Source organism: Leucopleurus acutus, assembly GCF_964270905.1.
Source record: "Leucopleurus acutus genome assembly, chromosome: 5".
NCBI lineage: Eukaryota > Metazoa > Chordata > Mammalia > Artiodactyla > Delphinidae > Leucopleurus > Leucopleurus acutus.
In genome coordinates, this window is record NC_139147.1 from 18,970,461 (window position 1) to 18,984,935 (window position 14,475).

Consider the following 14,475-nt stretch of genomic DNA (forward strand, 5'->3'; position numbering starts at 1 on the left):
TCTCAGCCAATAAATTAATTCAGGTTACTTCAAAATTAAGTGAAGGCATGTCAACTATATTACAGCAATTCAGTCTTAATAACAGATTCAAACCTGCAGCTTAAAAATCAACATAGAAATTCCCTGGCAGTCCAGTGGTTTGGACTCTGCACTTCCACTGCAGAGGGCATGGGTTCCATCCCTGGTCAGGGAGCTAAGATCCCTCATGATGCATGGTGTGGCCAAACAAAAAACAACATGGAGATGAACAATTTACAATGGTTCAGCTAAAAGCTGTACCTTCTTAGCAGAATTTATTGCAAACCATTATACTGACAGAATAATATAAAAGTTAATCCCAGCTTTGTGTTACATTTCTTATAAATGCCAGTACAATATTCTCAAACAGCAAAATAAAGTAACAAAATCATTATAGATATGTGCATTATTGCCCTGATTACACACTAGAATTTTATTTATTTATTTTTTTTGGCTGCGTTGGATCTTTGCTGCTGAGCGCCAGCTTTCTCTAGTTGGGGCAAGTGGGGGCTACTCTTCGTTGTAATGCATGGGCTTCTCATTGTGGTGGCTTCTCTTGTTGTGGAGAACAGGCTCTAGGTGCGTGGGCTTCGGTAGTTGTGGCATGTGGGCTCAGTAGTTGTGGCGCACGGGCTCAGCTGCTCCGCAGCATGTGGGATCTTCCTGGACCAGGGATCGAGGATCGAACCTGTGTCCCCTGCACTGGCAGGTGGATTCTTAACCACTATGCCACCAGGGAAGTCCCAACACTAGAATTTTTTATGATTGTTTTTCAGATGTGGTTTTATACATTTTAAATAAACCATTACTTCAGTTTTTAATTCTCTCGTGTAAAATTATTACCTGCTACATTAAACTTCCATTGATTTTTGTACCATTGATACATTATGTGCCATTTTGTACCATTTGTACTCTTGATACTAAAACATTATAATTAAAAAAATGCTAAGTAATGCATAAAATAGCTGCATATATTGGTATTTCTTTATGACCATTTCCAAGGTGTTAATGTTTCAGGCTGTTAGGACCTCACTGTAGGTCAGTGAATCTGTCTCTGGACTCAATATATATTCTCAGTCCAGAATAGAGTTTTCTAAGTTTACTACTACATCTAAAAAAGTACTTCTAAGTGCCTTCGACTCTCTGACTTGCAAGGAATGGTCCTCTAAATTTGGTACTTTAATGTTTATAAAGGAGTCCATGCTCCCACTTTAAAGATTTGACAAAATGAAGAATTCAAATATTCATTCCTATTAATAATAACCATTATTTACTAAGTATCAGGCACCACATTCAAATGCTTTACACAGAACAATCTTATTTTGAGTCCACCCTCATAAGAAAACTATCCAGAGGTTAGTGAGGCTAAACTGCCTGTGGCTCCATAATGTCATGCTTTAGGTCTATCAACTGAAGTACATGCTCTATACTGCAAATATACACTAGAACAAGAGCCTCCACCATCTCTTACCTGGAATAGCCTCTTCCTAACATGTTTCCCTGTGTTGGTGCCCTTGCCCCCCTGCAGTCTGTTCTCAGTCAATACAACTGCCAGTGTGATCCTTTTTAAAACTGAAGTTACATCACAGCACTCCTTTGATACCATTCACAGTAAAAAAAAAACTAAAGACTTCACAATGGCCAACAAGGTCCTACGTGATCTACTCCCCATCCCCATTCTACTACTGCTCTGACTCCCTCTCCCACACTGGCCTCCTTACTTGTCCTTACATCTTTCTTCTTGTCCACAGCACTCATCCTCTAACATACTAATAATTTACTACATTTATTGTCTTTCTTTCTTTGTTGGATCACTGCCAGGGTGCAAAAACCAAAACTGTCCAAAAGTGACCCCAGGAACTTAAGTTGGTTTGCCTGGCCTACGGACTTCCCCTAGCTACTGGAGGTGGGCGGGGCTTCCCCAGGTCCCAACTTCTCAAGGGACCAAGGTCTTTGTGGTAGGCACAATAACAACCCAGAACCTGTGATTATGCTAAATCACATGGCCAAGGGGAATTAAGTTTACTAATAAACTGACCTTCAAATACAGAGATTATCCTGGCTTATCTAGGTGAGTCCAAGGAAATCACAAGTATCCTTAAGAGGGAAAGAGGGAATGTGAAGAGATCCAGAGTGATTCTAAGTGAGAAGGACTTGACTGGCTGGCTATGGCTGGCTTTGAAGATGAAAGAAAGGAGCCACAAACCAAGGAACGCAGGCAGCCTCTAAAACCTGGAAAAAGGAAACAGATTCTCCCCTAGAGCCTCCAGAAGACGTGCAACTCTGCCAACATCTGATTTTAGCCCAGGAAGACCCATTTCAGACTTCTGACTTCAAGAAATGTATGATAATAAATTGTTTTCAAGCCACTAAGTTTGTAGTAATTTGTTACAGTAGCTCTGGGAAACTAACACAGTCTTCTTTCCCACTTTAAAAAGGATTGTAACTCTCCTCAGGTCCAAACATCTCCAAATGCTGGGGAGCTGGTTTTCTGACAACTTATTCTATAAATCGCTGGCATCCAAATCTAGACTGCCTAGTACAAAAATGATCTGACTTTCCCCACATTATTAAGGTTGCTCTCACAGCTCCCCTACAATAAGAAAGCATAATAAGAGGGTGGGGCTTTCCACTGAAATAGATACACATCATGCACATCCAGCAGAATGCCTAGGCCCCAGCAGATTTTGGTTGGGATGATGAAAGAATGAAGGGCTTTTGTTTTCTTTTCTTGCTGACCCTGGCCTAGTAAGTCTTCCCTTTCCCCATAAAGCCTATTTCTTAACAGATACTATGTGTAAAACTGTGGAATTCATCCTGAGCACTAGAGCAAAACAGGAGGTGGTGACCCAATAAGGCCTATCCTTGTAGGACAACACAAGCTCACCTGGGAAGGGGTATTTGTTCACAGATATATACAAAGAACTTTGAACTGCCTCTCCCTTTGTAGGCACTCTATTAAAATGTGTTGGATAAGTGAATGTTATAACAACTATTACACACTGTATAACTGACTCCAGAAGCCTAAAAGGCTTCCATGTGAAAGGTAAATCTATGAAGCTAACAGAAGAAAATGGTGGGAATTTTTTTGTGGTCTAATGATAGAAAAGATTTCTTAAACATAATTTCAAAAACATAAACCATAAGGAAAAAAACTGATAGATTTCCTTACATAAAAATTAAGAGTTATGTTTAACTGACAGGCTACAGAGTAGAAACAGATATTTCCAATATCCACACATGACAAGGGACTAATAATTGGAATTCACAGTGAACTCCTGCAAGTTGATAACACCCCCCCAAAAGTCAAGACAAATTAGAAAAGTCAGTAAAGCACAGAAAAAGGAAACTCACATAAAGAGAAACCAAAATGGCTACGGACATGAAGAAATGCTCACATTCAAATTATTCACTTTATACTGTGCATATATGGCAAAGATTAGAACGTTGAATACTGAAAAGAGTTAGCAGGGACATGGGGGCATAGAATATAGACAGGACTATTGATAGAGTATAGACAGGACTATTTTGGAGAAAAATCTAGCAGCACTTGCTCAAATAAAGTGCTTATACCTATGACCCAGCAATCTTGCCCTCAGATAAGCATTCCAGAGATATTCTCACGATGATTGATAATAGGATGTTAAGGGCAGCTTTGCTGGAGATAGCTGAAAGCTGAAGCCAATATCCATGGTAAGAGAGTATTGGCGGATACAAGAAAATGTGAAAGAAGTACACACTATGGAACTACAGTAGCTGTTAGAAACAAGGAGGTAACGTACACACACATACACGCAAAAATCATAAAAACTGTACAAAAAAAGTAAGAACCAGAATAAGGTTTTTAGCAGGACAGCACTTAAAATGATCATTTATGTTGTATTTTCAGGGCCTACAAGGACATCCACTCCCATCTCCATAACCAACTTTAAAAAAAAGATTAGAAAACAAGTGAATTTTCTAGGAACTTTGGAAAAACAGAAAGCCTAAGAAGCAGTAACTGTAAGCAGATAGGGTAGGCGGTACCCAGAGAAGAAGGACCAGGCATGGCTTTCTTGACATGAGAAGCCATTTTTGGCCTAAGCCATTTGGGAATCTAAGCCTGGCCACAATGATTACCCTTGAACAGGTCTCAGTAATAATGCTCTTAAGGAGTAACAATAGCAAAGATAATAAATCAGTTATAAAGACTCCCAGTTCTGTTTCCATGGTAAAGATTAGCCTGAAGCACTTTCTTAAGCTGTTTTTCAGAATTTAACCCCCCCCCCCCCAGCGCTCAACCACCAGATCAACTGTAACCTAAGGGATGATAATGTTGACCTTTTCTGACCCTTGTGACTTCAATCAACTAAAGCATGGATGCTGTCAACCTTTGCCCCAATTCTATGCTGAATTATCCTGCTGAAGCCCCTTCATGAATAGGCATGCACCACCCAAGACCCTTCATGAATATGCAAGTACCCTTAGCTTAAAAGGTCATCAATTTTGCTGTTCAGGATACCGCTTTGGGAAGATCCTGGTATTCTCCTTGCTGCAAGTAGTACACCCTTTCTTCTTCTGATCTTTGGCTTGGTTGTGTCTTTTGTCTTGCCACCCACCAAGAGATGAACCCAGTTTTCTGGTAACAACCAGAGGCTGAGAAATGGCCCTGAGGGCTTATCAGCAGGGACACCTTTGGTACCTCTGAGTATAAGCACTAAGAGGATTGTTAAGAAATTTACCCTGTGATCTTCCAAAAAAGTCACAGATCAGTCTCTAGAAGGTGCCAAATAAAGAAAAAAAAAAAAAAAGAATCCAATATGCTTTTGGAAAAAATCATGCTACTTACAGTCCCTGAATTGATCTTCCTCTTTCTCAATTCTCTAAATTTAAGCTAAAGAAGCAATGGAGAGATTTGGGAAACTGTCCAAATCTTTGATATCACTGCTTGAGTGGGTCTTAGCTCTTTTTCTGGAAACAATTCCCCAGGATTCTATATCAATACGTAAGAAAATGGAGAAGAGAGCATTACTTTGGGCCCTTCCCCCTAGGAAAAGGTGCCCCTTGACACCCTGGTTTCTCCTAGATTAAATCTAACCTGGGTTCAGAACACTTCACAAAATGAATACAAACTAAATTTATATTTAACTAACAATTCTAGGAAAGGCTACTATTCTTTAAAATACAGTTATGTTTATCATTCTCTTTTAGAGTCACAGATAAATTTGAGGATTATTCTTCACTGGAACACATTATTAGTTTACAGAGTTTAGGCCAATTTTTCCCAGTAAAGGACAATAAATAAATAAAGGATAATAAATAAATAAAGGATACATAAATACAAGTGCAATCTGGGAGTACCTACCAGATAACTGCACATTCTCTCGAGCTAAAAAATACTGTTAAGTATCCTGAGTAAATTAAAAGACATTTTTGTTTCTTAAAGATAAAGTCAATAGCTAAGAAAAAGTAACACACATACATCTGTGTGGATACACATGGAGAAAGAAAGCAAGAGTGGAGAAAGGTTAACACTTGGTGACCCTGGGGGTGAAGGTGTTCCTTGTATAATTTCACTGTATAATTTTTTCAATTTTTCTGTAAACTTGAAGTTTCATAAATAAAAGCTGGAGGAAGATTAAAGTCAACAGTTTTAATTTGGTATTCAGCCTCCACATGCTCTCATGACTTGCCTCAACGAAACACCTAGCTCATTATTTTCTTACTTCAAGACTATACACCCCTCATGGCATTGGTCCTGTAGACGCAATCCACGTAAAAACTGCTTAAGTCCACCTAGTGTCAGAATATGTTTAAAAATAAATAAGCTTGGAAAGCTTGGATCAAACCCTAAGAGAGAGAGATTATTATTCCCTTTAAGTAGTTCCGAACGAGTTGGACCAATTTCTTTTGATATTTAAGACAACAAAGTACCTAAGAACGTTATCACTGTCCAGTTCTTCACTTTGCTTAAGTTGACCTTTCTAAAACTTTGCTCCTCACGACTCAGACCTACTGCGCGTATTTCTAAATCACTACTCGTCATCTTGCAGTGCAACATTAGGCGTTGTCCTCTCTGATGTTAACCTAACCAAACTAGGGTTCCTAAATACAAACACGCGCGGGCGTATCTTCCAGTCCACAAAAAAACTAAAAAAGCTGACAAGCTACATTAACCCATCATTTTCCCCTTGCCTCACACTTCCTCGTTTTTAAAAGAAACCCAACGGACACCATATACATTAATAGATGGCTTTGATGCAACTGTAAGAATTCTAGAAAGACAACTGGATACGAAGTGAAAGCGAATCGCTGAGTTGGCAAGGAGGATGGTTTTGCATGTTCCTCTGAAATCCCCGGGGCGTCAGGATCAGATCCCGACCGCAGCGAATGCGGACCACGGCGGACAGTCGAGCAGGGGATAGTGAGGGAAGGGGGCGGCGAAGGGTGACACGAACGACCGGGGCCCCGAGTGCGCGCGGCTTAGCAGAGTCCCGCGCCGCGCGCCCCCCGCCCCTTCCCTCCGCTCCCCGCACAGCCTCCCCCGCCCCTCCCCACCCGGCTCCCTCAAGTCTCCACGAACGGAAATGGGAGTCACAGCGCCGGGGACCAGCGGAAACAAAACACAGAGGCGGCCGCGGGGGGGCCGCTGTGGGGGAGAAGGCCCCGGAACGAAGCCGGCCCGCGCGGACCCGCGCTCCCCTCCTCCCCAGCGGCCGCACTCACCCGCTCTGGATTCGGCCCCGTCGCCCCCGCCCGCAGTCCAGAGCCGGCTGAAAACCGCAGCGCCGCGGGCTCCACGTGCGGCGTCTCTCCCGGTAAGACCCGCAGCTCCAGCGACTCGAAGTGAGAGGCCCCTGGGCCCTTCCCGCGAAAACGGCGCAGAGAAACTCCAACCCCCCCTCCCACCTCCCAGGCACCCCCGGGTCCGGGACTACAACTCCCAGCAGGTTGCGCGAAACGAACGCCCGAGGCAACGAAGGCTCACGGGGCACAAGGGAGCCCAACGCCCCAATCCGCTTTGTTTTACACTCTGTCACTTTGCCTGCACAGTCGTACACCTCAACCACCCCAAGAAAGAGGACGCTGACTCGGGGCGGTGGGGATTGAACTAGGGGAAAGGCCAGTCCAAGTGCGCATGCGTACAAAACAAGGTTTCCGAGAGGGAAAAAGAGAGCAGGTCAACTTGGGAGAAGGAAAGATGGCGGAGGCGTCGCCAGGGGACCCGGAAGCACTTACCCTCCACTTCCTCCTCCTGTTTGGCTTCTGTCTCACCTAGAGCCGTCCGGTCGCCGACTGTCTCCGAGACGCTTCCTGTCCGGTGAGTGTCGACCGACTGAAACGGCGGCCCATAATGCATTGCGATGGCGGTTAGGCGGGGGGGGCGGAGCCAGGGCCGGAAGTAAAACGGTGGCGGTGGTGGCGGTAGTGGCGGCGGCGGCGGTAGCTCTGGCAGCTCGGCACCGAGTGCAAGGTGACTGGGAGGGTAACTGGACTCACTTGGCCTCTAGGGACGAGCATTCTGGGTTTCTTCACGAGGTCTGGGATGCCTATCACCTCTGCCCTTCTGAAAGAGAGCCTCCTGTATCCTGGACACCTTCACGGTCTGGCCCGGAGTCATTGCTGACCTCGGCGCCTTTAGGCCTTGAAGTTTGCGGTAGACTCAGTAGGTAGCCCTGATAATACCGCTCTCAGGGCCAGACTGACGCTCAGGGTGGCGTGGGAGGCAGGGGGGCCGGCGCTTCATGGACCCGCCGCCCGGATGGGGCAGCCAAGGTCATGCCCGCGGGGCCGGTCTGCAGCCAGGCCTGCTCAGCCCTGGCGCGCGGGCGATTGTTCTGAACTACAGCATTTAAAAGTAGAACGTAAGAGGGGAAAGGATAATAGTAATCTTAAAAGTTTGCAACCCACCTAAAAACGTTGGTGGTGCTAAAACTTGGTTAAGCAGCTTTGTTTTACATCACGGATTCCAGGAGGGAAAAAGAGAGCCGGTTAAGTCAGGCGAGTTGTGGATTGACTTCAGCAATGAACATGCGCCGAAATCGCAGCGAAAGGCTGGTCAGTCATCATTGTAAACGGGAGAACCGTGCTCCCTCTCAGCACAAGGCCGCCTCTTACGCTGTACCCTTTTCTTGCTGTTGCCTTCCCCAGTCTTTCTGAGTGTGTCAAATCCCTATCATAGGCTGGCGTGGCCCCTCATAGTACTCGAATAGAGAACTTAATCATAGTTGGTATTTTATACCTATTTGTGTAATAACATGTATCTTTCTCACTAGATCTTTAATCAGTGGGGAAAAAAATGAAACGGAATAAAGGAAAAGGAGCAAGTTTTGATAGTGAGATTATGTGTTCATTTTTTAGATAAGTTGAATTTGAGGGCCCGGTAGGACTTAGGAAAGGATGAGAGCTGTCGAATGTATAGGTTTGGAGTTCAGGAAAAAGACCAAAATTAGAAGTGTGATTTGGGAATCATTCGTACTTAGATGATAGAAATAGAAAAAAATGAAAATGGGTTTTACCCATGTTGCAGTAGGAGTAACATGATCTTTGCAATGTTAGACTTAGAGCAAATTAACTGTGGGAATATGAATAATTTAATCACTTTTCTTAAACATTTTCTTATCTGTAAAGGAGGGATAAGAACACCTTTCTCTGTTTCTTCACAGTATTGCCATAAGGGTACAAGGAGAGAATATGTCTAGAAGTACTTTGCAAAATACCTAGGGCTGAACAAGTGTTAGGTGACCACGTTGCAGAGTGTTGTGTGTTTTTACGTTGCCAAAGGGGAAAATATACACTGAATTGCACAATTTGAAAAATATGTTTGTGTTCTGTCAAATTCTACTGTGTAACCTGGGATCAGGTACTTAACGCTAAGCCTCAGTTTCTGTGTAAAATGAGAATGCTATTAAGTGGCACCTTAAGGTCATTTGTTGTTTGCTTGGAGTCTCCCCTCCCCCCCTTTTTTTCCTCTGATGAGGTATAAGAGTGATGTATGATGAAATCTTTAATTTCTTCAAATAATTTTCTTTCATGCTGGCAGGTGAAGGATATTTGGTTGATTGTAGGATTTCTTTTGGTGGTTTTTATGTGCAATTTCAGGGCTTCTCAACCTTAGCACTATTGACATTTTTGACCAGATATTTCTTTGTTGTGGGCAGGCTATTGTTATTATTGTTGTTGTTGTTATAGGATGTTTGGCAGCATCCTGGTTTTTATCCACTAGAGGCCAGTAACACTCGCCGCTATCAAGACAACCAAAAATGTCTTCATACATTGCCAGATATCTCCTGGGGGATACCGCCACCTGTATTTGAGAACTGCTGTGCTACTCCATTGTCGTCTAGCTTAGTGCTTTCCAACTCTCATTAGTAAAGGGCCATTTTCCCCTCAACCCGTGTGGATATTTTTGAAGAATACAGTAAAAATGAATTACTGGAAAAATTAGTAGATGAAAGACAGAACAATGAAGACACACAAAATATGAACTCTTTTTGTATTATTAAATTCAACAGATATGAATTACTCTGTCAATTTGCTGTAAAAGTTTCTAAATGCTTATTGCCAATTTTGGTATTACTATAGACCAGTAAGGCAATACTACCGCTGGTCCCCAGACCACACTTTGAGCAGTAGTATTATAATTTAATAGTAGTCCAGTGTCAGTGAGATGATGCTTATTGTTATTGCTGTTATTAGGTAATTTGGGTGGGGGGGCATGGGAAACATGTTAGCATGTTGGGTTTTCACTTTAAGGTTCAGAAATTTTACCAGGCTGTATTGAGGTGTGAATCTTTAACATCATTCCGGAAGGGTTTGGTAAGCCCTTTCAGTTTAATCAGCCTTTCTTCATCTTGGGCAGTTTTTTCTAATTATTTATGGTCTCCCTATTTATTTCTTTTCTTTTGGAATTTCTGTTTGCATACAATTTTTTTTTTTTTTTTGCATTTGATCTTTTCAGGACACTAAATGAGGTCTCAACTGAGATCATCCTCTAATTTATATACTGTAATTTTTTAGTTAGATGACCATGTATTTTAGCTTCAGGAAGTCTAGGACTTAGAAGTCTTTAAGTCCTTATTTTAAAAGTTCAGACTTTCTTCTCCTTCACAAATTCTATTTCACTGATTAGATTGTACTGCTTGATTTTTCCTCTCTTGTTGGTGGGCTCCCTTGGACTAGTTGCTGTCTTCCTTGCTGGTTCTTTTGGACTTAGATTTGGTTTTTACAGTGTCCTTGAATGTCTAGAATCCTGTAGTTGTAACAAGAAGAGCAGTTTCTTTCCCTGTGGGCCCGGGAAGTAGAAACTGAGGCTCAGGCAACTGTCTCCAGGCTCCCTGCACAGCTCCCTTTTTGCCCTTTGAGGGAGTCAGGGAAACCTGGTACGTTAATTTGGGGATCAGTATTATTCTTTTTCTGCTGAGGGTGGGCAGCCAAGACTAATAAATTCATGGAGAAGAAAACATGCCATCCCAGATTCTGAGCTTGCTTTCTGCGTCTGACCCTAGTGGAGCCACACACAGGCCTGAGTGGTTCCTAACTGCTGCTAGGTTCCAGGGCCTTTTGGTTAAGAAGCAAAAAACTTGCAGTGTCGGGTAGAGAGGGGAAGGGAGCTGTGGTCAGGTGACTGTTCTTAGTGTTTACTGAATTCTGGTATGATTTAAGTTCTGTAGCAATTAGTAGAATTAGATGCCCACTATAACAATATTAACAGGTGTTTTACAATTATATCTATTTTAAAGTATCTTCACATTCTGGTGGTTGTTTCCAGTAACAGAATCACCATGATTCTTCAGAGGCTCTTCAGGTTGACCTCTGTCATTCAGTCTGCAGTCTCGGTCTCTTTGAGGAGGAACATCGGTTTTACAGCAGTGGCATTTAATAAGGAACTTGATCCTGTCCAGAAACTCTTCGTGGACAAGATTAGAGAATATAGAACTAAGCGACAGTAAGTGGGTAGATAATCAACTATGGTGTACGTGTGAATATTCAAAGTATGTAAGTTTTAAGATGGTAATAAAAAATTACTTGGCGTTTGAAAGTGTCTAAGACCTTCACTGAGCTGATCTCTATCATAAAGGTTCATTACCTGCTCCAAAGAAGAAGATGAGAATCTTGATTTTTTTTTTTTTAAGTCCCAAATATTCTCTTCCTTATGTGGGTTCCAAGGGAGAATCCCATTAAATCTAGTGCCATTTTAGATATATCCCTACTATAATGTCATTTATTATAAACTAGAATCAATTCATACAAGTACATGGGATCTTGGAAATCATTTAGGAACCATATTTGAGAAAAACTAAGCCCCTTAGACATTGATTAGCCTAAGGTCATAAAACTAATTGTGGAGAAAACATAATCAAAATATTCTCTCAATTCAGTGCCCTTTTTGTGACATCATGATTTGGGGGAAATGTATAGACACAACATGTTTTCTTTAATGCTACTTCCATGTTTATATATTTCTGGGAATATCAAAAGACTCCTGCTTTATGACATAAAGCAAGTCCAGGAGCAACATAATAATAGAACCACACAGTTTTGGAGATGAATGATGACCTTAGTATGAAGTTCAACGCCCAAATCTTCGGAAAAGTGATACAGATCAATTCAGAGTTTTGTTTTATTTGGTTGTCTACCATGTGCAAAGCGCTGGACTATTAACAGTGGTGGGCTACAAAGAAAGAAGCCACTTTGCATTTACACAATATTCTTTTTTTTTTTTGCGGTTCACGGGCCTCTCATTGATGTGGCATCTCCCATTGCGGTGCACAGGCTCCGGACGCACAGGCTCAGCGGCCATGGCTCACGGGCCTAGCCGTTCCGCGGCATGTGGGATCTTCCCACACCGGGGCATGGACCCGTGTCCCCTGCATCGGCAGGCGGACTCTCAACCACTGCGCCACCAGGGAATCCCTACACAATATTCTTAAAGTCTGATGGGGTAGAAAGTTTCTAAGCAAGTAAATACAATATAAGTTTAAATAGGTTAGATGCTAAGATAGTGACACATTCAGTGTTTGGAGAACTCATAGGAAGAAATGCTCCTTTCTAGCTGGTGCATTTTGGAAGGCGGCTTGGAAGAGTGAATGTTTCTAAAAGCTTGTAGATCCCAGAGCTGGACAGTAGTCATCAAAGTATCTGGTTGAAGGCTCTATCTAGAACTGAACTGTATATCTCTATAGCTATTAATCACATGTGACTATTCAAATTCTAATGAAGTGTAAATAAAAATTCAGTTCCTCAGTTGCCTTAGTCACATTTCTATTGCTCAATACCAGATATGGCTACTGGTTACCATATTAGACAGCACATACATAGAGCATTTCTATTATCACAGAAGGTTCTATTGCACATGCTGATGTAGAAGAACATTGGGTCCATAGCAAGAAACATCATTAACAAGTTCTTAAATTAGAGCTGGCTCAGTATTTTTTGTGGAAATTCTGTAGCATAAATAAGATCCTATGCTTTTATCATAGGCATGGGTGAAAATATTAGCCTTGATAGAATTTTCACTTATAGATTTTTTTATTATATTCATTGATAAGTGGGCAGTAACGTTCTGACAAACAGAATTTGTGTAAACCCTGCTGGTCCATGATGCTATATTTATCTTTCCAAAGCACAGCTCTAATTTTGTCATTTTATTGCTTAGCAAACAAAATACAAAGTCCCAGGCTTAACATTCTCGGCCTCCTGTGATCTGGGTCCCGCTGGCTTTTCCCTCTAGGCTGTTTAGTGTTCCCCACATACAGCTAGTGCTTTACCACCTCCTCATCCTTGCTTTTTCAGTCTTAGAATGTCTCAAATTAAAATCTGACCCAAATGCATGGTTTGTCACAAATGCCACCTTTTTAAAATGCAATTTCCCTGTTCAGCTTAGCAAAAGTGATCCCTCAATTCAAGTAGCTTTTTGTTAAACCGTGTCTTTGTAGGTTATCACCTAACTCCCTTACAGCATAATTGTTTATAAACATGTTATTTTTTTCTTCTAAATGGCAAAACCTCTGGGGGTAGGAAGTAATTTGCTTCTTTGTTAGGCCCCTGTTACAGAGACTTAAAGTTTTTGAATGCCGTCCAGTGGTGGTTGATCTAAATCATAGTGATAGTAGATAACTGAGTGCTCACTGTGTGCCAGGCACTATGCTGAGTGGTACATGTACACAATCTCTCTTTCTCTCAACGCCACCATCAGGTAAGACTTCGAGTTGTAGATGTAGAGTTTAGTTCACACGGTTTGCTCTAGTTCACACAGTTACTAAATTGTAGAGCTGACGCTGAAACGGAAGCAGTCATTCACCCCAGACCCCGCAGACTTGGCCGTTATACCTTATTGCTGCTTAGACCCTGAGAGGTTGACTTTTAATAAGTATCCTTGATACTGACAGACCTTGAATCTTAGAGGTTTGTTTGAAGTTGCTTCATTTATGTGAAACCTCGTAGTAGTTAAAATAGTTTGAGCTGAAATTCAAGTGGAACTGCTTGTTATCTTTCAGAAAAGTCTGCTTTTCCCTACATATAGAAGATCTATGAAACTTAATTTTGTTTTTGTAAACTAATGATTAAAATCTGTTTTCAACTTGGTCGTTTACACAACAGGACATCTGGAGGACCTGTTGATGTTGGCCCAGAGTATCAGCAAGAACTAGACAGGGAGCTTTTTAAGCTCAAGCAAATGTATGGTAAAGCAGACATGAATACGTTCCCTAACTTCACATTTGAAGGTAAGTCTTTTTAATCACAGATTCATTGTTGTGGGAGATCATTTTAAGTGGAGAATATTTATACTTGGGTTGTGTAGAGGATTAAATGACAATTACATGTGAATTTATTAGAACAGTGACATGTGCATGGGAAGCTCTGGGATAAATGCCATGGGGGTAGGAGATCACATAGCATAGAGGTTAAACGGCAGGGATCTAAAATCAAACTCCTGACAATATCACTTATGAGCTGTGTGATTTTGGATAGTTAATTGGTCCCTCTTTCTCATCTGACATTTGGGGAGAATTATGCTGTTTTCCTCATAATGATAGTTGTAGTTAAATGACAATAGAGAGCCTGGCTCACTGTAAGTCCTGAATAAATCTTAAGCAGTTGTTATATTTCCATGTAGATGTTTCTTTAAAAAATCAGAAGATTGATGAGTTAAATATTAAAACTTTCTAGAAGATGAACTTCACTGCAGTATGGCTAAGCTTGAACCTTTTTTTCCTCTTAGATCCCAAGTTTGAAGTCGTCGAGAAACCACAGTCCTGAAGAAATAATGTAAAATTTATCTGGTAATTTGTCCTAGATTAATTGTATAACTGATCAGAAGTAACAGCATAAACATACATTTCACAACTGTCATATGTTCTTTTAATTCTGATTTCAAAATAAATTATTTGGTGGTGTTGGGTGTACACTTGAGTGTATTGAATTCTGTGTTTTTAGATCCTCCCATTTGGTTATATCAAAGCAGATGGAGACTTG

At 41.6% G+C, this 14,475-nt stretch overlaps 2 protein-coding genes across 8 annotated transcripts in view; one reads left to right on the plus strand and one right to left on the minus strand.

Moving 5' to 3' along the window:
* The window catches only part of GABPA (GA binding protein transcription factor subunit alpha), a 33,742-nt gene extending 26,423 nt beyond the window's left edge, over positions 1-7,319 (minus strand). Inside the window, exon 1 of one of the 5 annotated variants that reach the window (XM_082840190.1) lies at positions 7,237-7,319. The gene's annotated coding sequence lies outside the window, so the exon portion shown is untranslated. Of the gene's footprint in view, positions 1-1,489; positions 1,591-4,479; positions 5,115-5,931; positions 6,352-6,723; positions 6,849-7,236 lie in introns of those variants that run through there. The other 4 variants (XM_082840191.1, XM_082840194.1, XM_082840193.1 and 1 more) reach the window with 4 other exon arrangements.
* On the plus strand, positions 7,207-14,399 carry ATP5PF (ATP synthase peripheral stalk subunit F6). Of its 3 annotated transcripts, none has more exons than XM_082840198.1 (4): positions 7,207-7,318; positions 10,769-10,945; positions 13,600-13,724; positions 14,222-14,399. In XM_082840198.1, exons 2-4 carry the CDS (start codon positions 10,782-10,784, stop codon positions 14,257-14,259), a joined length of 327 nt encoding a protein of 108 aa, XP_082696324.1. In that variant the 5' UTR covers positions 7,207-7,318; positions 10,769-10,781; the 3' UTR covers positions 14,260-14,399. The 3 variants fall into 3 exon arrangements, with proteins under 3 accessions (XP_082696324.1, XP_082696323.1, XP_082696325.1); XM_082840197.1 differs by lacking the exon at positions 7,207-7,318 and adding an exon at positions 7,412-7,471; XM_082840199.1 differs by lacking the exon at positions 7,207-7,318 and adding an exon at positions 7,540-7,663.
* The last annotated feature ends 76 nt before the right edge of the window (positions 14,400-14,475 follow it).

Excerpts from the sequence above, each read along its gene's own strand:
- ATP5PF (XM_082840198.1), top strand. The coding sequence starts at position 10,782 with ATGATTCTTCAGAGGCTCTTCAGGTTGACCTCTGTCATTCAGTCTGCA. Across the intron at positions 10,946-13,599 it reads GAATATAGAACTAAGCGACA|GACATCTGGAGGACCTGTTG; the intron begins GTAAGTGGGTAG and ends TTTACACAACAG. Across the intron at positions 13,725-14,221 it reads CCCTAACTTCACATTTGAAG|ATCCCAAGTTTGAAGTCGTC; the intron begins GTAAGTCTTTTT and ends TTTTCCTCTTAG.